Consider the following 26,296-nt stretch of genomic DNA (forward strand, 5'->3'; position numbering starts at 1 on the left):
GAGTCTTCTCCAACACCACAATTCCAAAGCATCAATTCTTTGGCACTCAGCCTTCTTTATGATTCAACACTCACATCCATACATGACTACTGGAAAAACCATAGCTTTGACTCAATGCACCTTTGTAGGCAAAGTAATATCTCTACTTTTTAATATGCTGTCTATGTTGGTCATAGCTTTTCTTCCAAAGAATAAGCATCTTTTAATTTCATGGCTGAAGTCAGAATCTGCAGTGATTTTGGAGCCCAAGAAAATAAAGTCTCTCACTGTTTCCACTGTTACCCCATGTATTGGCCATGAAGTGATGGGACCATATGCCATCATCTTCATTTTTTAAATGTTGAATTTTAAGCCAGCTTTTTCACTCTCCTCTTACACCTTCATCAAGAGGCTCTTTAGTTCCTCTTCACTTTCTGTCATAAGGCTGGTGTCATATGCATATGTGAGGTTATTGATATTTCTCCTGGCAATCTTGATTCTAGCTTGTGCTTCATCCAGCCTGGCATTTCACATAATGTACTCTTCATATAAGTTAAATAAGCAGAGTGACAATACACAGTCTTGATGTACTCCTTTGGCAATTTGGAACCAGGTTCTAACTGTTGCTTCTTGATCTGCATACAGGTTTCTCAGGGGGCAGGTGAGAGGAGGCAGGAGTCTGGTATACCCATACCTTTAAGAATTTTCCACAGTTTATTGTGATCCACACAGTCAAAGGCTTTAGCATAGTCAATGAAGCAGAAATAGATGCTTTTTCTGGAATTCTCTGCTATTTCTATGATCCAATGAATGTTGGCAATTTGATCTCCAGATCAAATAGTTCAAAGGTAACAGTAAGGAGAGGTAATGAGATTTGGAATCAGGAGAGCAGTAATAAGAATGAAGATGACAGGCCAGAGCCACAGATTCCATCATAGGTTAAATACCAGGGCTTGACTTATCATTTAGATGTTGAAAATAGAGAAGAATGAATAAGAGATAAATCTTATTCCTACCTTGGCCTCTGGAGGTGCTCAGCAACCAGACAAGAAATTTAGGAAAGGGAGCTTCAGGGATTAAGTTGGTTGCTACGGAGTCTGCAGGTGTGAATCACTGTGATTCTTGAAAAGCACTATAGCATTTTCTTAACCGCCACCCAGTTGTAAAGGATACCAAGGAGGTGGGTCAAAGAATATGAATGACCTCAACTTCAATCCTTCTACCTTACAGACATCTTGCCATAAATAGAAAGTTTCCATTTCTGGATCTTTGAAAGTGAAAGTCGCTCTTTCGTGTCTGACTCCTTGCCACCCCACAGACTATACAGTCCATGTAATTCTCCAGGCCAGAATACTGAAGTGGGTAGCCTTACCCTTCTCCTAGGGATCTTCCTAACCCAGGGATCAAACCCAGGTCTCCTGCATTATAGGCGGATTCTTTACCAGCTAAGCCACAAGGATTTCCCAATATTTCCCTGGCCCTCCTTTAGCATGTTGGATCTCAAGCCCTGCACATACCCACCAGAGGCACCTAGATACCCGACACTTACTTCCACTTCCTGGCAGAAGGTAGCATTTGGGCCATACTGCAGCTGGCATTGGTGGTGAACATCATAGATCACTCCAGGGGCAATGATGTTGGACTTCAAGCCTTTCTTTTGGGGGATGTCATCCAGACAGGACCCCCAGCCTCGGCTGAAAACAAGTGAATAGAAATGAGAGCAGTGGCTTACAATTTCCTTCTAAATGAAAAGTTTAGTCTTTCATTCAAGAGAAACTTTTATTTCTCTAGTGTTCTCTGTCCTTTAAGATAACTTTATTTCTACTAGGTCCAAGGTAAGAGCTGTCTAAAAGGAAATGCAAATCACAATCCCACACCGTTTGCTCAGATGTGATCTGAGAAATATTTACAAGCAGTGGTAAAGTAAAAAAAAAATGCTATTACCCCCAACGGGGTATGGTGATGACTTCTAACTTGTCCTAGTTGTTCTCGCCAGTCCCCCAGGGACTTAACTCACTCTTGGATCATAAAGAACCCCTTTCAGATGACAGCAAGCTGAAGGAAGGCTGGGGGGAGACAGAGTGTTCACCTGGCTTAAGGTGGAGGCAGAACCCACCTGGATCTCAGGGTCAGAGAGCAGAAGCAAAATTCACTTCTACTGTTACCACCCTGACATTGTGACCTATGAGAGGAACTGAGGTTTTTCCGGGTCTTAGGTAGAACTCAAAGTGACTTCCGGTGTACAGAGCCCTGAGTGAGGCTATGCTGAGATGAGCAGTCACTTACTCCAGGAAGCGAGTGATGTAGTCCTTGCTGCACTTGGACCATGTCAGCGGGGCGGGATTGTACTGCAGCTGGCGGGACATGATGTACAGGTGCCTGCCCACGGGCTCACAGTCATTTTCCTTCCCATCATGCTGGATGCCGAAGCTGCAGGGAAGCACGGAGCACAAGGATGTTAAAGAGGCAGGCATGAAACAAGAGGAAAACCACAGTTCCTCCAAGGTGAAAATAACCCACAGTGAGCCACCTTTGTATAGAAGGCATTGATTACAAAGTGGGACTTTGAAGTTGGAGGGGGCTAGCTAATTTTCAACTAGAAAGCACAGGAAACATTTTAGGCATGGTTTTGTTTCAAATATACAACCCTGGGAGCCGTGTGGCTAATCCAAAAACTTCCGTTTGGCAGAAAGCTAAAAGCTTCCAGTTTGTCTTTGGCTTTCTATGAGACTACAGTCAGGAGGGCAAATCTTGCCTCCAGCTGTCTTCTTTCTCCTGCTGTAGCAACTGCAGCACAAAAGAACAAAACCTTCCTTTTGCTTTTTCATCATAATTTACTGGAGAGTATGAAAGGGAAAGCCTATGGGAGACTTTGTCAGAAGCTGCAAGCTTGGAATGGATGGATTTCTTTCCAGTATCATACAAGTCCTTCAATATATAGACATTAGGGAGAACACACAGTCTAGTGGGCTTCCCAGGTGGCACGAGCAGTGAAGAACCCATTTGCCAATGCAGAAAATGTTAAGAGATGTGGGTTTGATCCCTGGGTTGGGAAGATCCCCTGGAGAAGGGAATGGCAACCCACTCTAGTATTCTTGCCTGGAGAATTCCTTGGACAGAGGAGACTGGAGGGATATGGTCTATGGGGTCGCAGAGAGTCAGACACGACTGAGCGACTAACAATTTTACTTTACTTTATCATTGTCTAGCTGGCTTATTTTCCTTTTTTAGATGAGAGTTTGAGGTTTGTCAAAAGTCACAAGCTAGTTTGTGACAAAGCTAAGTGTTCTGCAGATCTCTGTGCTGCTAAATCAGTGCTCTTGTCTCATTTGATCGGCTCTCTGACCTCCCACTGCCAGGGGTAATCAGGTGAAGCAGCCTTGAAAGGCTCTAAAATGCTTAACTGATCCCCATGGCAAGGGGGTGCTTGGAAAAGAGGCTGACTGAGAAGTGTCTGTTTATAAGCCGAGACCTCAGGATCACTGCCAAGATGCTTTCTGAGTCCCCACAAGACCTCTCTCTGCTGGAATCTGCTTTTTGGACACTTGCAACCTGGAGATGTTGGCTCAACTTTCCAAATTTGAACAGAGGAAACTATGACCTTTTACTCTGCTAGTGAAATGCAATTCCTCTGACAGGAAAGCTCATATCCAACTTTAATAAAATCTCCTGATCAACATTAGCAACACTTGCAGAAAACAGTCTTTGTGGAGAAATTCTCTTGTATTATTTTTAATGCATTAAGATGTTATCAACTTACTTACAGACTCTGATCACATTCCACATGACTACAAAATTCACAAAGGAGTCACAGAATTAATCTACCAAGCTCTTTTATCACCCAACCACAAAGAATTTAATTCAATGAAAGTTTTGTGTTTTTTTTTCTGAGCAGGCCTTCCCCAGGCTGTTGAAAATCCAGTCCTACCCTGTTCATTAAGTATTCCACAAGTTTACCTGTTTAATAATTAGGAAAAATCTTAAACAAACATGTTTCTAAAAATCTCCATTAATAATGGCTTTTCTAGCATCAGCCATTCCAATTTGACAAGCCAGATGTCTGGATCTTATATACTTTATGTTAGTCACTCAGTCGTGTCCAACTCTTTGCGATCCCATGGAGGGATTTCCCAGGCAAGAATACTGGAGTGGGTTGCCATTTCCTTCTCCAGGGGATCTTCCTGACCCAGGGATCAAACCCAGGTCTCCTGCATTGCAGGCAGATCCTTCACCACTGAGCCACCAGAGAAGCCTATCCTATATACTGGGTGACTTCAAACCTACCCTCTAAATACATCAGCTCACCAAAAGCTCATGTTGCTCCATCTAAAGTTTTTAGTTCACTAAAGCATTCCCCTCTCCAGCTCTATCACTCCTCTGTGCTCCCACCCAACAAAAGAAAAGCAAAGCTACTAAACAAAGGTTCCTCTGGACATGTCTACTCTCTCTATATGAGGGGAGCACTCGAGTCATATAGGATCAGTGGGTCAGTGAAAAATGAGAGACAGGAAAAATACAGGAGGTCAGAGGGATGAAAGGTGTTTCCAAGAAGCTACTTCCCAGCAAGTGGGATGAATTTCAAAAGCAGTTTGGAGTAAGAGCCTACTACAGGCTGAAACAACTCACTGGCTGCTGAATTAGCCTGCTTTACTACATCTTGGTTTTACAATTCCTGCTAGATGGGTTTATGAAAATTTCAGACATGAAATAGCAAGCTAAGTCACTGCCTGAGTCATAGGGTATCACTTGGTCAGACATTTCTTGCCTTTTACTATTCGTTTTATGGTGGAGTAGAAACAGCAGAGAACAAGAACCATCAAAGTATGAATGTGAGCTTTTCTAACTCATTCAGGAAATATCAATTTGGCATATGCAACAAGGAAAGTTCTATAAGTGAAATAAATGGAATATCCCAATCCAGAAGAATGGGAAAAACTGAATGGATGTTGCATTGCAAGTGTTCATCTCTATCATGATATTTTCATTATTTCAAGGGAAAGGATGCTAGGTCTCAGAGAGGTTTTTAAATTTCCTTCTGGAATTCCATCTTCATTTTGGTAATTCAGCTATTAAGGGATCAGAGCAGAGGTATGGATGATGGCTATAATCTAGACTTCTCATAAATGGAACTTAATAATTTTTTTTCTCAAAATATAAATGCAATTATTTAGGCCAAAGCACAAGTTAGTTAACTTCACTTTCTATTTGAAATCCAATGCAATCAGTGATGAAATAAACAAGTTTTCAAGAACAATGGAGTATCTCTTTTATTAAGCTGTAATGACTATCTTAGGATAGTGGCTTATTATATTTTTCTTTTTCTGGCACCAGGCTGTTTCATTGATATGCCCAGTGTTTCTCAGTTTGGTCCACAGCTAGTTAGAACTTTATATCTAAAAAGAGAACTGAATATTTTAGAAGCATCTTGTGCTATGAACAAATTTCTCAGGGTACCCCTAATGTCTTCTCTTCTTCAGTTTTGTGTCTTACTGAAGTATTTTTTCTATCACTCAAATTCAAACTTATATGTCTTTCTTCAACTTTGTCTTTCTTTCCTCTTCCTTTTCATTTTCAGTCACGCCACTCGGCTTGCAGAATCTTAGTTCTCTGATTAGGGATCGAACCTGAGCCCCCAACAGTAGAAGCACAGAGTCCTAACCACTGAATCACCAGGGAATTCCCCAATTTTGTCTTTCCTATCAGTGACCCTAAACTTTTTTGCCATTTAAAAGATAGTGTTTTATTTAGGTCAACTGTACATGGCCCAATGCCCTCTTTTAAAATTTAAAATTTTAATTCATTATATTTACATATTAAATTTATATTGTTATATTATTATAGATTCAGATGCAAATTGTAATAAATAATACAAAGAGGTCCCACGTACCCTTTACCCACTTTACCCTCATGGTAACATCTTGCAAAACTATAATACAATATCACAGCTAGGATGCTGATGTTGATATAGTCAAGACACAGAACATTTTCACCTGGTGGAATTCCTCATGTTGCACTTTGTAGCCAGACCTACTTTCCATCCCTCCCCCACCCCCTTCTTAAGCTCTGGCAGCCAGTAATATGTTTTCTATTTAGATAATTTTATTATTTCAATAATGCTATGTAAATGAAATCTTTGGGGACTAGTTTTTTTCACTGAGCATAATTGTTCAAAGATTCATCAAGGTCACTGCATATATCAATAATTGGTCCTTTTTCTTGCTGAGTAGTATTCCATGATATGGATCCATCACAGTTTATTTAACTATTCACCACATTGAGTTGAAACAACCCCTGGGTTGCTTCCAGTTTGGGGCGATTAAGATTAAGCTTCTATAAACTTTCATGTATAGGTTTTTTTAAATATGAACATACATCTTCATTTCTTCTTGATAAATGCCCAGAGTACAACTGCTGGATCATAAGTAGTATCAGTTTACTTTTTAAAAACTGCCAAAATGAATTGAAGATAAAGGACCCATTCTTTGGACACAAGTAAGCACTTGAGAATATCTTTTTCAAGCAAGTCTTCTCCACTTTTCTTCAACTTGGGCATACCATTGCTGAGAATGTCTTGAGCAATCATTTCTCAGTTTGATCGAGTTATATTGCTTGACATGCTTGACTAGAGATGCTGCTGACACCAGTGACTTTATTCGAGGCCACAAGGGACACTCCTTCCATGTGCCAGGACTGAGGGTGCCTAAACATTTGCACATAAGAATAATTTTCATTTTGCCAAGTTATTATCAACATGCCAACAACTATGGCCTGGTCTTTTCAGTATTTTGTCCTCAATCTTATTTAATTAAAAGCAAGTCACTTAACTTCTCTGTATTTGAATTTTTGATAATTAAGGATATTACACTATAGTACATTTATCTTCCAGGGCTTTTTGGTAAGGATCAAAGAAATCACAGTACCTAATCAAATCTACTCATTTCAGATATAAGAAAATAAACACAAAGAAGTGAAGGGAATTCTCTAAGGTCCTAATATTGGCTGATGGAAAAGCCAGAATAACCACTCACATGTCCCAATTCCCAAGCCAATACTCTGGTTTAGTACTTTAGGTAAAAGTATTTTGAAAAGTTCCAATATTATATGAGAAAAATGGTGAGAAAGCCCAGGCCAGAGAGGCCAGGCCTTGAATAATCTAGTCAACAGTTCAGTTCAGTTCAGTCGCTCAGTCGTGTCCGACTCTTTGCAACCCCATGAACCACAGCACACCAGGCCTCCCTGTCCATCACCAACTACTGGAGTCTACCCAAACTCATGTCCATTGAGTTGGTGATGCCATCCAACCAACTCATCCTCTGTCATCCCCGTAGTATTGGAGTTTCAGCTTCAACATCAGTCCTTACAAAGCACACCCAGCACTGATCTCCTTTAGGATGGACTGGTTGGATCTCCTTGCAGTCCAAGGGACTCTCAAGAGTCTTCTCCGACACCACAGTTCAAAAGCATCAATTCTTCAGCTCTCAGCTTTCTTTATAGTCCAACTCTCACATCCATACATGACTACTGGAAATACCATAGCCTTGACTAGATGGACCTTTGTTGAAAACAGGGCTCTTCCTAATCCCACCTCTTTTTCTGGCTGGACATTCGGGGTATGCCCAGTGTTCTGCTTTCTTTCAGGCTGGTGGCCTCATAACAGGTAGGGGTGCAGTTGATCCATTTATATGACTCCCCACTCTGAGCTTCCACCTAGTATGATGTTCTCTCACTACCGGTTAATAAATACATCAATATATTAAGTTACAAATAAGCTAAGATCTTTCCTCCTGAGAACCTCTGATACCCAGAGAATCCAGAATTCTCAACATTCCTTTACCAAAAATTTCTGAAACCTGCCTTCAATCAATTGATCTAATCAAATTTACACATTTTTGTGACAACTTGGATTTCCTGTTAACTGGTGTTTGTTTGATAGTCTTTTCAAGTTTAAAGCAGTTTTCCATTTTTTCTTTTTTTCAGTGTCCTCCTTTAATACACACAAGTACAATGGGGCAAATAATAGTATCTACTTCATATTGTTGTTGAGAGAAGTCAATGACACAACGTGAAATGTCTGGCATAAAGGAAGGGCAAAGAATGTGAAGGTTTGTGACTTTTTAGTGATATTAATAACATCACTACATATTTCATAAGAACTAAATAGGAATTACTACTCCTGAATTAATCAGTTAAGTTAAAGCTTATCTCCTTGTTTCTGCTCACCTTGTTCTAACTCAGCGACTTGCAGTGGTCTCTATGATTCTGTGATGTTGATGGTATAAGTGGTTGGGGCAAGAAGACAGTGGAATCTTGAACTTGTGTCTTTCCCCAATCCTCCTCCCCACCCACTTTACAATGAGAAAGCAGAGATTTAGGATGTGATTCTCAAGCCACAATGCAATCTGATTCTCCTGAAACCCTGATACTGATGCATGATCAGGAGGAGGAGATCTCAGTTTCCTTGGCCCTTTACCTGTGTCCGAGTTCATGGGCAACTGTGAAAGCCAAGGGGAGTCCAGAGTCTTCATTGATGTTACAACTCCGATGAGGCTGGCACATTCCTGACAGGTGGGACAGCCCCAGAGTCTCACAGCGGTGATTGACACCCGCACAGAGGTCTTTTCTGAAAGCAGAGAACAGGGATGTGGAAGTGCCCCAAGAAACATCTAGAAAAAAAACCCATCTGGCCATGAATTCACATTCAATATGGTCTTTAAAGCATGATTAAAATTGTTTTTAAAAGTCCATATAAATTTTAGGGAGTGATTTTGAATTCACTGGGATTATTCTGATTTTACCACTTCTTTATTGATTCTCATTCACACCCAAAGAAATATATGAAAATACAGCAAATGTTTTAATTTGAGTCGCTTGTATTCTTAATCTCAGGAAGCCAAATTATATTATTTGACACACAAGAGAAGGATTTGATTGAAAATTGGAATTCATTGAACTTTTAAACAGGGAAAGGACAACCATCAGTGGTTGAGGTTTTTCAAACATGAAATGCCTTTTTGGCCTTTCTGAGGTACGTGTTCAAAAGGTATCTGAGAACTTTTATTCATTCATGAAAAAGGCAATTGGTCCATCAATCCATCTAGAGATCAAATTCATGGTCTCTCCGGTCCCACCACCTTAACAATGCTGCATATGGCAGGGGATGGTCACACAAAGAAAGACTGCTAGGATCTCACAGGATACAAGGAAGTTAGGCCCCTTAAAAAACTGTCCATTGAGGGACTATTAAGTATCCAGCAATAAAGAGGATAAAAAGGAGTGACAAAAGGATTGTAAAATATGGGTCTTACAGGTAAGGAGCATAAGCTCCCAATAAGGGATCAGCTTCACCTCCAACAAGCACTGGAGACAGTATAAGAAAAAGCATGCCTTGACACGAATCCACCCGCCCTATCTCACAAGGTGTGTTCACACCAAATCCACCTCTATAGGGAACTCTGTTGAAGTGGATCTCAGCCTAGTCCTCCAGAGACCAGTTCAGGCCCCTCCTTCCCTCCCTTCCTGAGCCCACCTGTTCCTTCAGAGCAGAGATTCTCCACAGGGGTTGATTTTGTTCCCCGCACCCTCCTCAGGGACTTCTGGCAATGTCTGGAGACAGTTACAGCTGTCACAACTTAGCGGAGGGTGCCACTGACATCTCATGGATGGAGGCCAGGGATTCTGTTAAATACACTCCAGTGCACAGGACAGACCCTCACAGCAAAGAATCAGCCAACCCAAAATGCCAATGGTGTTACTACTGAGAAATCCCGCTTCAGAACTTGAAATTCCCTCTACTATCTAGGGGTTGGTTGAGGTTCATCAAAACTTGAAACCAGAACTCTGTTGTAAAGAAGAAAAATGATCATAATAAGAAGAAAAGGAGAACAGATCCTTTGTATTCTTACTGGGTGATAGTATGGCTACTGGGGTCAAACTAACTGGATTTAAGTCCCTGCTATACCTGTTAAAAGCAGTGAGATTTGGGGCACTTGACAGAATTTATAAGACTCAGTTTCTCGATCTGTAAAATAGGAATGATTGATAGTAATGAACTATCAAGGTTGTTGTGGGGATTAAATGGAATAATTGTTCTAACAGATGTAGCACTGAACCTGGCCCATGTCAAATATCCCTCAAAAGCCAGCTATCATTAATTCACTCATTTATTCATGTGAAAATGAGAGGTGAAACTATTCTGCTTTCAGAGAAAGAAAAGAGATGCAGCTGAGACACAGCTGCCCACTGGTCAATGCTGGTTCCATGATCCAGGGTTCTTTCCTAGAGCCAGGTCTTGCCTAGACTGAAGTCTTCTCTGGGCCACTTGCCTGGTCCTCATGTTCCCTGGCTGCTTGCTGGCTCCCTGAAGCCTCTGTGCTTAGATTCTACACCCACACCAACCTATTCCCTATGCAAGTTCCAGTCAACACAGGTGTCACAAGTCCTGATGAACCTAATGTAATAGGTTTATGCCACTGACTTATTTTGGAACATATCTGCAATCAGCCAAAGTTTTGATACTATCATTCAAAAGAGTGATTCTGGGATTGAGTTTCAGGTTAGGGTAAGACAGATATTTGGATAGGGTAGGAGCTAATTATCATCCCTTGTAGATATTCAATGTCAAAGGGACATTGGATAATCCTGTCAAAGGGACAGAGGACAAGCCAAGATGTTCAGGGGCAGTCCATCCTCCCCAGGGACAACAAACAGATACCCAGGGCCATCTGGATCATAATGTTGAAGGGCCAAGCTGAAGGGCCTCTTCCACTCTACATCCCTGTGTTCAGGATGTCTCTGAGTCTGCATAGGAGTACCCAGTGAAAACTTACCCCTTCCCCCTCATTAACAGCTTCATCTGTCTAGATTAAAATAGTATCTGTTATACAGTAGGTGCTCAAAAAATATCTATTGGATCAATGAGAACACATAGCCTTCCAAGAGCCTGGGTTGATCAGGTAGATTCACTAGGTTTTCACAGCTATGAGTCCTAGAAGTCCTGATGGTTCTTATTATCACATAGGGTCTCTCTGTAGTCAGGACAAATAGTGTCTTCATGAGGGTAAAGGTGGCACCCCACTCCAGAACTCTTGCCTGGAAAATCCCGTGGATGGAGGAGCCTGGTGGGCTGCAGTCCATGGGGTCGCTGAGAGTCGGACATGACTGAGCGACTTCACTTTCACTTTTCCCTTTCATACATTGGAGAAGGAAATGGCAACCCACTCCAGTACTCTTGCCTGGAGAATCCCAGGGATGGGGGAGCCTTGTGGGGGAGTCTATGGGGTCGCACGGAGTCGGACACGACTGAAGCGACTTAGCAGCAGTAGCAGCAGAGGGTAAAGGAGACAAAGATGCAAGTAAATCACTCTGCCTATTCAGGGAGGGCTCTTTTTCCCATATTCTGTCTTCAACATCAGTCAGAGATGGAAGACTGATTTCTGTAGAGAGAGTTGCAGGTTTCAAAATTGGAGGAAATTTTTAAAAAATAAAATTAAAGGATAAGAAATTTCCCGGTGAAGAGTTATAGGAGGCTTTAACGAGGATCTGCAAATAAGCTTACTGATTGTTTACAGAGCTGCACCGAGAAGCCAGTTTTAATGATGAAATCATCTCTGGGATAGGAACAAGCAGATGCAGTTGATTAACACAGAGAGCTGTGCACATTTAGCAAGTTTGCTAACTGCTCCCTTACTGGGATGGGAGTCAGGAGGTATCTAGTTCACAGAAGCTGCCTTTTAGATGACTAAGAACAACAGAGAGTAGAAGAATCTCATGAGTTTGAATACCTGGCAACCCTTTCACTCACCAATCCCCCCACCCGTCTTACCATCCCTGGCTCTGGGGTACCTGGTGAGAAGGACGGCCACATCATGATGGGCAGGGTTGAGGTCACTCTTGGGATTGATGCTCTTCTGCCACTTGCAGAAGCTGGACAGTGTCTTCTCTGCATGGTGAACTATTTTCAATCCTTGCTGGAGAAAGAAGAGGGAGAGATTGGCATGGGTTAGATTTCTGTGGTCAGGGCCCATTACATTAGGCCCCAAAAGCAGCCAGGTGAGATGAGCTCTGGGTAGGTGCTCCCAAGACATTTGGCAAGAATATGGGGAGGCCAAAGTACTCCTCTGGGCCACTCTCCTGCTCTAAACACTATCATTTCCATGACTTCCACTAAAAGAACATAAAGATAAGAACTGTAGGATAGAAATGGTCACTGGGACAAGTAGACCTTGAAGGAAAACTAAAAACATGTTAGCAAAGACCAAGATCTGTTTGATGTTCTATTTCTAGTAGTTCTCTGTTTCCTAAGCCAATATGATGCCAAAGAGATATTTTTATTTCTAATGCAAAATGAATAGATTTTCAACAAAAGCTCCTTCTTTTCATGAGGTATCCTGCAAGGATAAATGGAACATTTCCTTGTCTGTGGTCTCCATCTTGGTTTGACATCCATGAATGAAGGTCAGAAGGTGACATAATCTCTCCAGGCTTTTAACCACTTAGGATCATTGACTGTCTGACAACAATTAGGATGCTGGAGTAGATGGCCCAGCCCACAACATCAAGGGCTCCTGAGTCATATCTAGCTGGCCCACAGTTACTATTGAAGATGGGAGGAGAGGGCTGGTTCCAAATTAACTGAATGAACACTTGTCAAATGAAGAAGAAAAAAGATAATCAGCCCTAGAGGGACTCCAGGTAATTTGAATTTTTAAAGGAGAAATTCCTTTCCCCTACCTCATTTCTATGGAGTCTCTATATAGCCATCTCTTGTACAGGGTGGAGTCTACAGGGAGAATGATGACCTACATTGGCCTACCCTAATCTGAGTCTATTACTCTGGGCTCAGCCCAAGAACGTCAGGGTGGTCTCTACATCAAACTATGAGCTTTTTTCTCTATATTCTGTGTTTTGATGAGACCCACATTCAAATTCAGCAAGGCCTGAGAGACTCTGTTGCCTGTTAGGAGCACTCCAAGGTACCCCCCATCCACACTGACTGACTGTCAGAAATCACCTTCCCCTCACGAGAACACAGAAAGGTGGCTCACTGCTCATGCAAGCGCACTGAACTCCTAGAGGAAAGAAGCTAAAGAGGAGAAACAGACTTCATGATTTAATAATCCTCATCATCAGCATCTATTAAAGGAGCTATGGTGAAGGAGGAGAGGTTCTGGGGGACTAGCTGGGCACAGGGGCATCAAACTGAAGGTAGAGCAGGAACCCTACCGGAAGAAACCTACCATAGCTACCATAACGAACTGGCCTGGTGGCATGAACTACAAATGGAAAGGAGGAAAAGAGGAAGTGAGGGTGGAGGGAAGAAGGAAGGGAAAGGAAGGAAAGAAACATTTATTGATCTTTATTTATATGCCAGATAGTTGTAGATAAATTCTCTTTTTAATTTAATTGCACCCTCTTAGTATTATTTATAGGCTTCCCTGGTAGCTCAGCTGGTAAAGAATCCTCCTGCAATGCAGGAGACCCCAGTTTGATTCCTGGGTCAGGAAGATCCACTGGAGAAGGGATAGACTACCCACTCCAGTATTCTTGGGCTTCCCTGGTGGCTCTTCACTGGCAGCAGCATTATTTATAAAGAAAGTATTGCTATTTTCATTTTATAATAAGAGAAAATTAAACCTCAGAGAAGTAAAGAACTGGCCGAAGGTTGCTCAGGTCAGTTACTGAATCAAAGACTATGTGGATGAGGCTCCTAGATGGAGCGGCAGTTCTGTTAATAACTGGTGACCAGGCTCATAAGAATGGTGCCTTACTTCCTCTCCTTCAGACGGGAAGGCAAGCTATAAAACAAACCATCAACTATCACCAGATTGCTTTGAGGTTTGTTTTAAACTCTACATTTGCTTGTTTGCTTTGGGGAGAGGAAGGATGTGAAAGACATACTCATTAATTAAGAAATAATGCCATTTTGCATTATTCCAAAGAAAATGAAACTGGCATAAATCTAACAAAGTATGTACAGGATCTGTATCCAGAATATTGCAAACTTCTGAGGGATGGCATGAGCCTTGATCTAAACTTCACACCTTCTACAAAAATTTTCTCAAGGTGGACCACAGACTGGTAACATAAAATTAAAAAAAAAAATTATAAAACTTAAAAAAGAAATCAGGGGAAAATCTTGGGTTCCCAGGACTAGGCAAAAAGTTTAGAGACTGGACACTGATAAGATAATCCAGAAAAGGAAAAATTGAAAAACTGAATCTTATCAAAATGAAAAACTTCTGTTCTGGAAGCAACCTTATGAAGAGAATGACCAGAAGAGCTCCAGAGTGAGAGAAAGTATTTGTAAGCCAGACAGCTGTCAAGGTCTTGTCTCTAGAAAATCTAAAGATCTCTCAAATCTCAACAATGAAAGAACAACTAGAAAACAGACAAAAGGCATGAAGAGAAATGTCACTGAAGGGGATATACAGATGGCAAATAAGCACAATAAAAAGATGTTCAACCTCATTAACCATCAGAGAATTGCAAATGAAAACCACAATAAGATGTTGTTGTTTAGTCACTCAGTTGTGTCTGATTCTTTACAATCCCATGAACTATAGCCCACCAGGCTCCACTGTCCATGGGATTTTCCTGGCAAGAATACTGGGGTCGATTGCCAGTTCCTCCTTCAGGGGATCTTCCTAACCCAGGGATCGAATCTGCATCTCCTGCATTGGTAAGTGGATTCTTTAGCCACCAGGGAAGTCCCTTTCACCTCATTAGTTTTCCTCCAAATTCTCTGTTCTTCTACTTCAAGGAGCATCATAATTATCTGAATTAATCAAAGCTTTCTGAAAACTTTTGCTTTCAATTTGCCTTAGCAGCAAAATACCTCTATTGTATAAGTATCATTTTAAAAAAAAGGCTCTTCTTAAAGAAAAAAAGAAAGAAAGTTTGAGTATCTTTTAAAAATGAGTATGGGTATGGGTGAGTATGAGTATGGGTGTGATCATAACACGGTAGTTTTTAGTGATCAACCCATCTTCTTTTACATAATGGAAACATGACTTTGGAATTTTCACCATAGACAAAAGAAACAAAAGAAATTGTGGAGGATTTTGAAAATGAAAAAAAAAAAATCTTACAATATATCCTTTTACCAGGTTCTTCAGGAAAACTGGTATTTAAAGAAATCCTTTTTTTTTTTGCTTTGTATTTAAGGTAAAATTAAGTACCTAAAAGGGTCACTCAGCCCTGAGAACATGACAGAGGAAAAACTGTCAGGTATAATGAGACATTACTATATGCCTATCAGAATAACTAAAATTTTAAAAAGTGATAGCACCCAAACAATGGTAGTTCAGTTCAGTTCAGTTCAGTCGCTCAGTCGTGTCGGACTCTTTGCAACCCCATGAATCACAGCACGCCAGGCCTCCCTGTCCATCACCAGCTCCCGGAGTTTACCCAAACTCATGTCCATCGAGTCGGTGATGCCATCCAGCCATCTCATCCTCTGTCATCCCCTTCTCCTCCTTCCCCCAATCCTTCCCAGCATCAGGTAAGTTAAGGACGTGATAAAATTGGGTCACTCACACTGCTGGTGAGAATATAAAATGTACAGCCACTATGAAAAACAGTTTGAAGTTTATTAAAAAACTAAACATGCAACTATCATATGACCCAGCAACTGCATTCCTGGACATTTGTCCCAGAGAAATGAAGACTTAAGCTCACACAAAAGCCTGTAGTGGAATGTTTACAGCAGCTTCATACATGGTAGCAGAAAACTGGAAAGAACCCAAATGTCCTTCAATGAGTGAATGGTTAAATAAACTGTCATGTACCATGGAATGCTACTTAGTACTAAAAAGGAACAAACTTTCCATACACACAACTTAGATGGATCTCAAGAGAATTATGACCAATGAAAAAAATCCAGTCAAGAAGTTACATGAAAAAAATCCAATCTCAAGAGCTTACATAGTGTATGATTCCATTTATATAACATTCTTGAAACGATAGAATTAGAGAGATGTAGAACAGATTAGTGCTTTCCAGGATTTAGGTCAGTAGGCAGAAGGGAGGTATCAAAGGGTAGCATCTTTGTAATGAACTGTTCCTTACTGTGGCAAAGGTTCCAGAAATCTACACATATTAAAACTGCATAGAACTAAATGTAAACAGACACAATCAACGTGCATGTTCAGTCACTTCAGTCATGTCTGACTGTGCGATCCCATGGACTGTAACCTGGGAGGCTCCTCTGTCCATGGGATTCTCCAAGCAAGAATACTGGAGTGGATTGCCATTCCCTTCTCCAGGGGATCTTCCCGACCCATGGATCGAACCCAGGTCTCTTATGTCTGCTGCACTGGCAGGCGGGTTCTTTACCACTAGGGTTATCTAAGTGCTCGTAAAACTGGTGAAATCTGAATAAGAGAGGTAGTTTGTATGAACATCGATTTATTGGTTCTGATCTTGTACCAAAGTTATACATGATGTTATCCTTGGGGGAAACTGGGTAAAGGGCATAAGGGATTTCACTGCAATATTTCTTACAACTATATGTGAATCTACAATTACCTCAAGAAATTTTTAATATCTGAAAAGTAACAATTGGCCTGAACCAAGGCTAGAGGGTTGCAATAGGTCTTATAAAGTGCTTTAAAATGTCAGTCTATGTGGGTAACTTACTAATTAATTATATGTGAATTCTCACAGTTTTGAATCAAACAGAACCTATACTCTTTCAGATGTGTTACAGTGGGTAGGAAAAGCCCACACACCACACACTCACACATCCACACATGCACTCTGAAGTTCAGTTAAGCTCCTTATTTAGATAACCATGAATATAAAGGCTTGTTAGAGCCAAAGTGGCTGCACAAGCAGAAGCAGACGGAGCTCCTCTTAGAATGTTCTCCTTGGGCTCACAGTCACTGGTGGGATACTGCCAGATCGGAAAAAGTCAATTTTTTGCTTCAATATTGTCCATTTGCATTTTGGTTAGGAGCGGGACACAACTTGGTGACTAAACAACAACAAGTACATTGGTTGGACTCATCATTTTGCAAGAACTTACACACCAATCTACATGTGTGTCTGTTTAAGGAAAAGCGAATGTCTACAAATATCCACTCTCCCTGGATACTGAGCCAAATTCAAGTGTGAGCAAGGACCTGGGGAAACAGTGTTCTTCCAGACACTGCCACACAGACTCTGCCTCCAGTTTTCCCAGCATTACTATGAGCCCATTTCCTTGAAGGGCCTTAGGAATCATAAATCCAGTCCTCTCATTTAAACAATGAGGAGATCCGGGTCTTAGAGGAGAGGACTTCAGCCAAGTCAGAGCTGGTTTTGGCAGAGCAAGATTGGAATGCCAGGTTTGCAGCTACTAGTCCAGGACTGGTGGTTTCCAAACTACTGAAGTTGTTGTTCAGTTTCTCAGTCGTGTCTGACTCTTTGGGACCCCATGGACTGCAGCACGCCAGGATTTCCTGTGCTTCACCATCTCCCAGAGTTTGCTCAAAGTCATGTCCATAGAGTCAGTGATGCCCTCCAACCATTTCATCTCTGTCGTCCCCTTCTCTCCTGTCCTCAAATCTTTGCCAGCATCAGGGTCTCTTCCAGTGAGTTGGAAGACACTTGTCTAAATGTTTTGCTTTGAGTAATTGGAAAGATTTAGCAATTCAAATATTGACAATTATTGTTTATTTATCTCCCCCACCTTGTACTCCCACCACCAGGGGGAGACAAACGCAGACAGAGCCCCTCTACTTCTGAGACCCCTAGCTCTCCCTCTTCTTACTCTCAGGCCAGTTCTTGGGTAGCTCTTCTTCATTTGGCTCCTTGCTATTAATAGTTCACTCTTGATTACAGTTTTATTTTGGGTAATCACCTATACACATTAACTTTCAAGTCTATATCTCATTCCCAACCTACCCTAGAGTTCAAACTCATGGACCCAAATCTCTTGATGGAAATACCCTTCTGGATGACACCACAGGTAGCCCTAACTCCACATCCCTGACCCTCTATCTCCCTATGCTAACCTGCTATTCTTCCTGCATCTTCTTAGTTACAGGAACCACCATCAAGTTAGTGTCCTCCTATTGGTCTCCTCTCTCCCCTTCAACATCCCAATTTGTCATCATGTGCTGTTAACCTTCTTTCCATCTTTACTCCCAACTGCCTGAGTTCAAACCTCATCATTTTATTCTTGAATTAATTCTTGCAGCATCTTTTCACTGTTCTCCTTCTTTCTTCTTTTTAAATCTATCCTCCTTGCCATCACCAGGTCGATCCAGCCAAAACCAAAGTCTTCTCCTGTCACCATGCAAGACTTGAGACCTTTCAAAGTCTAGCTTCCAGGAAGCCCTCCCTTTATGTTCAACCTCACAGTTTGTGTTCCAGCAACATTCAAATTGCCTGTGTTACCATTTGCCCCACCCCCAGACATATGTTCTTTTTCTCCTTGCTTTCTTCAGGCTGCCTCCTCTGTCTAGAAAGCCTCATTTCTCTCATTTATTCCCTTTAACTTATTTGACATCCATTAATTCTTTAAGATTCAACTGGGACATTTCCAAGAAGTCTTCCCTGCCTCCTTGTCTAGAGTAGTTTTCTACTAATATATCGTGTGCATTTGGGTTCACAGCCTTTGCCGCACTAGGTTGAAACGTTAAAATTGTGTCATGTTACTCTCAGAGATTTCCGAGAATCTGCCTTCCAGATTAGAAACCTCAGTTTAGCCTGAATAAAATTCTTTTTTCTCTTAACTTAGTAGTTAATTGAATTTTCGTCAACATGAGAAAGAAAAAAAATGTTAGAGCCCCAAGTCTACCCCCAAATCATGCTTGTTTTCTCCTTATTGCCTTTGCCAGTTCCTCTTACAGCCAAAGCAAGTGCAATTAACTGAGCTGCTGGTCATTTGTAGCTTGGTACTTTGCCCTTGTATAGAACTTTCATCTACAGTATGTGGCATTTAACACAAGTTCCATGTTAACCACTTTCCTATTAGATGTCATGACTCTTGCAGGAAATTTTAATTGAGCACAACTTTTTTCAGCCTCTTCACCTCCAAGTTTCATAAGAGGCTAAGTCCAAGAAATACTCAAGTTTCTTGAATGCACGTGATCCCAGGAGCCATGGTTAGCTATGCTTCAATACTATGTAGCTCTCAGCATGCACAAGATACAAAAGAGCTTCAGAGAGATGACACTGATGCACAATGAATAAGAGGAGACTTGTACTAAACATTTCCTATAAAACATCCTTGTCATTATCTGCATTTCTCAAAACAAACCCCCATCCACACAAATTTTTTTTTCTTATTTCCTTTGTAAACAAAAATAAATTACCCTTTTTGTTCCTTCATCATTTTTTCTCACATCATTTTCTCAGCCACTTCAGTCCAATTCACTTCTCACTTCCCCTTTCCTATTCATTTGAGTATGTGACCTGATTGAACAGGGAGGTCACCTAGAAGAAGTCAGCAACGGCTTGCAGAAATAGTCCCAAAAGGGAGAGAGAAAATGATTTTGCAAGAACGTGGCTTTTATTATAAGTTTTACTCTTTGTAATCTCTCATGATAAAAAAAATTCATGTATTGATTTCCTAGAGAATTATGATTCACTGCAGTCTGATCATGCTCTGCTAGCCAGGCTTAGGTTCTTAGAAGAAAGAGAACAGGCAGAGAGAGAAAAGCAGTAAAACGTTTAACCTGAAAACTTCCAGTGTACTTAAGGAATAACTCATGTGATGGTCAGAGGAAGAGATACTTGATTTTTTTTTAAGTGGGGAGTGTACAAATTCATTGCCCATACTTTTGACATTTATCTTGAAAAAGCAGCAGTTCTACAGATTATTACAGACCCACACATCACCCTGGGGACAGGGGAGGTCAGCAGTCTGAGTTGCCAAAGTTAGCAGGCTTTTAACTCCAGAGTCTCACAGAAGTGAACCCAACACTAAATCTGGAGAGACATTCTCTGGGCAAACAGACATCTCCTTTCTGTTTGTCAGCCATGCTGCTCCTTCAAGCCAGCCTGACACCCAAAGGCTCTACCCCTCAATGGCACAGTGATCTGGGGCCATGTGGCTGGTTTCATCCCAACTCACTCCCACCCCAGCTTTGTCTCTATCCTGTTCTTAAAAGAAGTCTCCAGCTTCCAAAGATCCTATTCATCTCCTTCAGGTTATTTGTTTTCTATCAAATAATTTGGTACAATTTCCTCATCTGTGAAAGGGGTATAATAGTAACAGTTGCCAGGGTTGCTGTGGGACCTAAAAAATGATGATGATGATGATGATGATGAGAATGATAATGATACTGACGAGTAACACTGATGGGATGGTTTCTACAAGCCTGACTATGCTGACCATTACATGAATTAACATGTTTGATTCTCACAGCAACACCAGGAAGTAAACATTCTTATCCCCATTTTACCAGATGAAGAAATGGAGGCACAGACAAGAAACCTACCAGAGCTTATACGGCTAGGAAGAGGTGGGACTAACTATAAATCTGTGCTTGCCACGATGTCAACTGCTCACAGAAGTAGGAGGGAAGAGAGCAGTCCCTGGCCAACTGTCGAGCAGGGAGGTCATTGAATGAATTGGTCTTAAATGGAAAGGGCTAAAAGGCTAAGTTTGAGTCTGAGTGCCTGAGGGAGAATGGGAGTTCAAAAGATAGGATAGGGTCATAAAGTGAAAATGAGAGTTTGATTCAGGGCTGGATGGAAGCAGGACAGGAAAGAGAGCAAGTTGGTTCATATGTGAAGCCACTCTGATTTCTTGGCCCACGATGTCTTAATAAGCATGCCAAACCTTTCCAGTGTGTTTCCACTGGTCTGAAATATGACCCTCTATTCTTTGAGATGTCTCTCAGTTCAGTTCAGTTGCTCAGTTGTGTCCGACTCTTTGCGACCCCATGAACCGCAGTACGCCAGGCCTCCCTGTCCTTCACCAACTGCCAGAGTCCACCCAAACCCATGTCCATTGAGTCGGTGATGCCATCCAACCATCTCATCCTCTGTCGTCCCCTTCTCCTCCTCTCTTCAATCTTTCCCAACATCAGGGTCTTTTCAAATGAGTCAACTCTTCGCATCAGGTGGCTAGGATGCTCCAAAATGAGTATCACGTCAAACTTATCCTCAAAATGCGATGGAATTCCACAGTGGTTTTCACATGGCAGTAACTGAGAAATAGCACCCTACTCCAGTAATCTTACCTGGAAAATTCCATGGTCAGAAGAGCCTAGTGGGCTACAATCCAAGAAGTCGCAGAGAGTCAGACACAACTGAGCACACGCAACTGACACAGAGGAACTGTCTGTTACGTATGGAGGTTAACCACCAAGTCTCTTGAACCCAGCACAGAAAATGAAACCCAAAATGGGGTGAGCTGTCAGGTAGGATTTAAATAAGGAAGAAGAGAGTCATAGGAATTCACCGATGGCAGAGACCTACCTCCATGTTCCCCACCTCATGGCACTCTCCACAGGGCCCCAGAGCTATCTCTCTAATGCTTCTCTCTCCACTCCATCTCTCAGTTTGGAATCATCCAGAAAGTTTCACAGGATTAGATCCAAATCCCATTAGGGGGTCATAGGCTTGTCATGACTTGGCCACAGTTGACCCTTAGCTTCACCCACTGACTGTTGCTCTCACTGATTCACTCTTTCCTTTATTTGTTCTAAACTAGTGGGGCTGAGTGGTGAGCAACACCAGACCCAGCCTCTGCACTTAAGTCCCACACACTAATGCAGGAGAGTGCATCAGGCCAAGAGATACAAAATTATAACTCAGATATGTGCTACAAAGGAGAAATGCAGTGTTGTGGAATTATATAATAGAATATTATTGGGCATGGATTTCAAGGAAGGCTTCCTCAGCCAAGTGACACTTGAACTGAGATCGGAAAGATGAAGGTGTTAACTAACTGAACTCCACAAGGAAGACAGACTGAGCAACAACAAGATGAGCAGTAGGAGAAAGCATGATGAGTAGACTATCACTCTATCCTGACAGCAAGTGGGACACAGGAAGAGAATAGAGAGGGAATCAGGAAAACACTGGATTGCTTTAAATCAGGGATGTGCTTTGGGAAGGGATGTCAGAAGAGTAGAGATAATCAGATTACCATTTGGAGATCATCCTGGCTGCAATGAGAAAACAAGCTCCAAAGGAATCCAAATAGAACAAAAAGTATATACAACTAGACCCCAGGGAAGAGACAATTGGTCCTGAATTTAAGTGATATAAATGGAGTTGGTCAGAGAAAACTGGCAGTACCCTATGATGGGCTGGATTTGGGGTGGAGGCAGGAGGAGGAGGGATCATGGACAACTTCTACGTCCTTAGCTCCTACAACTGGACGCATGTTGATGTCACGCATAGAGACGGGCAACACCAGAACAAGACCAGGTGTGAATGGAGGTGGGCAGGTTTTGATTGGCTATTTTCTCTCCTGCCTCCAGCGCAATCATATTGTTTCCTTTTTTCACAACAACCAGTCTCAGTTTGAAGTTTTCTACTCTGTGCCTTTGTGCAGGAGATGCTAACCTCCTTAGAATCAGGCAGTAGGACTTAGATGCGTGTTTGTACCTCCAATGGCTAACACGGCATTTGACATAGAGTTGATGCACCACTACTTGCTTCTCATCTGCAGATGAAGAAAAGGGAGGGATGTAGCAGTGATGGGACTTTCTCAGTTACCCACGGGATAATGACAGAGTTAGGATGATGACAGAGTCAGGACTCGAACTCAAGTCTCCCTGCTCAAGAGCAGTCACCTCTCAACACCTCACACTAAACTTTCTGCCTGTGGCTGCTACCTCGATGTTAGTTAAGAAATCATTACTGCTCTTTCTCAGGGCTGCTTATGAGTCCAAGGTGTGAAGAACAGCTCCAGCTATTCTCTGAAAATCAAGAAAATGAGAATTGTTAACCACAGCGCTCCAATGGGCTGGCAATTCTGTTGTCAAATTGTGAACCCTGTGCCACTTGGAGATTCTATAAAAGCTTGAATGCGGAAGACATTTGGCAATTGGGACAAAGGAAGCTGTGGCTATTTTACAGCAATTCATGTGTGTCTCGTTGCACTTGCCAAATGAGGATGGAAAGAAAAACAATGTAATCATTATAGGGACAAAGAGGTAATGACCAATTACGTTCTTTCAAAGGATTCCACTGGCAGTGAGACTCTGGTGGCCTTGTTTCCTGAGAATGAAGAGTTGCAGGGCTCAAAGGGGTCTAATCTATGGAAATCACATATTGAGCTCCTACCAAGGCTACTGTTGAGACTGTGAGGGTAAAGGTTTTTCCTTTCTACACTCAGGAGAACCTTCCTTCCCCCACTGCCACAACCATGGTTAAGCATGCATAGATGTTACACCATTATACAAGAGTGGAAATTTGTCCTCCAAGATCAGTCAGTCAGCTCAGTTGCTCAGTCATGTCCGATTCTTTGAGACCCCATGGACTGCAGCAAGCCAGGCTTCCCTGTCCATCACCAAATCCTGGAGCTTGCTCAAACTCATGTTCATCAAGTTGGTGATGCCATCCACCATCTTGTCCTCTGTTGATCCCTTCTCCTGTCTTCAATCTTTCCTGGCATCAAGGTCTTTCCTAATGAGACAGTTCTTCATATCAGATGGTCAAAGTACTAGAGTTTCAGCATCAGTCCTTCCAATGAATATTCAGGGTTGATTTCCTTTAGGATGGACTGGTTTGATCTCCTTGCAGTCCAAGGAACTCTCAAGAGTCTTCTCCAACACCACAGTTCAAAAGCATCAATTCTTCTGCACTCAGATTTCTTTATGGTCCAACTCTCACATCCATACATGACTACTGGAAAAACTGTAGCTTTCTCAGCAAAGTAATGTCTCTCCTTTTTAATATGCTGTCTCAGTTGGTCATAACTTTTCTTCCAAGGAGTAAGCGTCTTTTAATTTCATGGCTACAGTCACCATGTGCAGTGATTTTGGAGCCCAACAAAATAAAGTCTGTCACTGTTTCCATTGTTTCCCCATGTATTTGCCATGAAGTGATGGGACCGGATGCCATGATCTTCATTGTTTGAAAACCCAGCTTTTTTACTCTCCTCTTTCACTTTTATCAAGAGGCTCTTTAGTTCTTCACTTTCTGCCGTAAGGGTGGTGTCATCTGCATATCTGAGGTTGTTGATATTTTTCCTGGCAACCTTGATTCCAGCTTGTGCTTCACACAGTCTGGCATTTCACATATGTACTCTGCATATGTCATGAACCTCTGTCCATAGTTCTTCAGGTACTCTGTTTATCAGATCTTAATACCTTTAATCTATTTGTCACTTCCACTGTATAATTGTAAGGGATTTGATTTAGGTCATACCTGAATGGTCTAGTGGTTTTCCCTACTTTCTTCAATTTAAGTCTGAATTTGGCAATAAGGAGTTCATAATCTGAGCCGCAGTCAGCTCCTGATCTTGTTTTTGATGACTGTATAGAGCGTTTCCATCTTCGGCTGCAAAGGATATAATCAATCTGATTTCAGTATTGACTATCTGGTGATGTCCATGTATAGAGTCATCTCTTGTATTGTGGGAAGAGGGTGTTTGCTGTGACCAGTGCATTCTCTCGGCATAACTCTGTTAGCCCTTGCCCTGCTTCATCTTGTACTCCAAGGCCAAACTTGCCTGTTTATTCCAGGTATCTCTTGACTTCCTACTTTTGCATTCTAGTCCCCTATGATGAAAAGGACATCTTTTTTTGGTGTTAGTTCTAGAAGCTCATGTAGGTCTTCATAGAAGTGTTCAATTTCAGCTTCTTTGGCACTAGTGGTTGGGGCATAGACTTGGATTACTGTGATATTGAATGGTTTGCCTTGGAAATGAACAGAGATCATTCTGTCATTTTTGAGATTGCACCCAAGTACTGCATTTCAGACTCTTTTGTTGACTATCAGGGCCACTCCATTTCTTCTGAGGGATTCTTGCCTGCTGTAGTAGATATAATAGTCATCTGAATTAAATTTGCCCATTCCAGGGCATTTTAGTTCCCTGATTCCTAAAATGTCGATGTTCACTCCTGCCTTCTCCTGTTTGACACCTTACAATTTACCTTGATTCATGGACCTAACATTTCCAGGTTCCTATGTAATGTTGTTCTTTACAGCATTGGACTTTACTTCCACCACCAGTCACATCCACAACTGGGTGTTGTTTTTGCTTTGGCTCCATCTGTTCATTCTTTCTAGAGCTATTTCTCTACTCTTTTCCAGTAGAATATTGGGCACCTACCGACCTGGGGAGTTCATCTTTCAGTATCATATTATTTTGCCTTTTCAGACTGTTCATGAGGTTCTCAAGGCAAGAATACTGAAGTGGTTTGCCATTCTCTTCTCCAGTGGACCACGTTTTGTCAGAACTCTCCATCATGACCCATCTGTCTTGGGTGGCTGTATATAGCCTGGCTCATAGTTTCACTGAGTTAGACAAGCCTGTGATCCACGTGATCAGTTTGGTTAGTTTTCTGTGATTGTGGTTTTTATTCCATCTGCCCTCTGATGGAAAAGGATAAGAGGCTTGTAGAAGCTTCCTGATGGGACTGACTGGCTGTGGGGGAATCTGGGTCTTGCTCTGAAAGGCAGGGCCATGCTCAGTGACTCTTTAACCCGATTTTCTGTTGATAGGCGGGGCTGTGTTCCCTCCCTGTACAAGGGTAATGTACAAGGGTACATTACCAAACTACAGGGGTAATGGCAGTAATGGCAATTGTCAAGTATAATTTTCTTCAAAGTTAGTCAAGTAAAATTTTTTAAAAGTTAAAAACATAATTCTCATACAAATACATGGTGAACAAATACATGTTCAAGATTTATTGAACTCACTAATAAGGAGACAAGCAGATGGAAAACCTGGTTCAAAGGCAGATACATAACAACTGATGCAATGATAGTAAAAAAACCCAACAAAACAAAACAAAGAAAAGGAATGCTGGACTAAGACTGCTGAATTAGATACATAATTATGTAATGTGCCACAGACAAAACCATAATCTTTGGAATTATCTTCTCTGCTGACACAAATCCTTTGCATCTCTACCTGACAAAACCCATTTGTATTCTATCAGTATCCTGCATGTTATCCCCTAACTTTACCATGCCTAGACCATAATCAAACAAATCTATATTCCGATAGAATGAGAAGGGTCATGCTAGCCACTGAAAGGATACATAGTCTTTGTTTTGCCTAGTTTCTAAGTTTGGGTTAAATCTTTTTTAAAAAGGCTTACAGGAAGGGAAATAATAGGTAGTCTATGATACCCAAAGTATATCTTGAGTGACTAAGGCAAGTAGAAGTGGTAGTGGAGAGAGGAAGGGAAAAGGGTAAGGC

At 41.7% G+C, this 26,296-nt stretch overlaps 1 protein-coding gene across 2 annotated transcripts in view; it reads right to left on the reverse strand.

Moving 5' to 3' along the window:
* Window positions 1-26,296, reverse strand: part of ADAMTS12 (ADAM metallopeptidase with thrombospondin type 1 motif 12) — a 370,221-nt gene that overhangs the window by 133,873 nt on the left and 210,052 nt on the right. For both annotated transcript variants that reach the window (XM_081521438.1, XM_081521437.1), the window contains 4 exons: window positions 11,821-11,945; window positions 8,450-8,599; window positions 2,266-2,409; window positions 1,529-1,673 (listed from right to left, as the gene is read on the reverse strand). In XM_081521438.1, coding sequence (XP_081377564.1) covers window positions 1,529-1,673; window positions 2,266-2,409; window positions 8,450-8,599; window positions 11,821-11,945 — 564 coding nt within the window. The remainder of the gene's footprint in view (window positions 1-1,528; window positions 1,674-2,265; window positions 2,410-8,449; window positions 8,600-11,820; window positions 11,946-26,296) is intronic.

This window comes from Giraffa tippelskirchi, chromosome 8 (genome assembly GCF_054371585.1).
Source record: "Giraffa tippelskirchi isolate mGirTip1 chromosome 8, T2T-mGirTip1v1.2.pri, whole genome shotgun sequence".
NCBI lineage: Eukaryota > Metazoa > Chordata > Mammalia > Artiodactyla > Giraffidae > Giraffa > Giraffa tippelskirchi.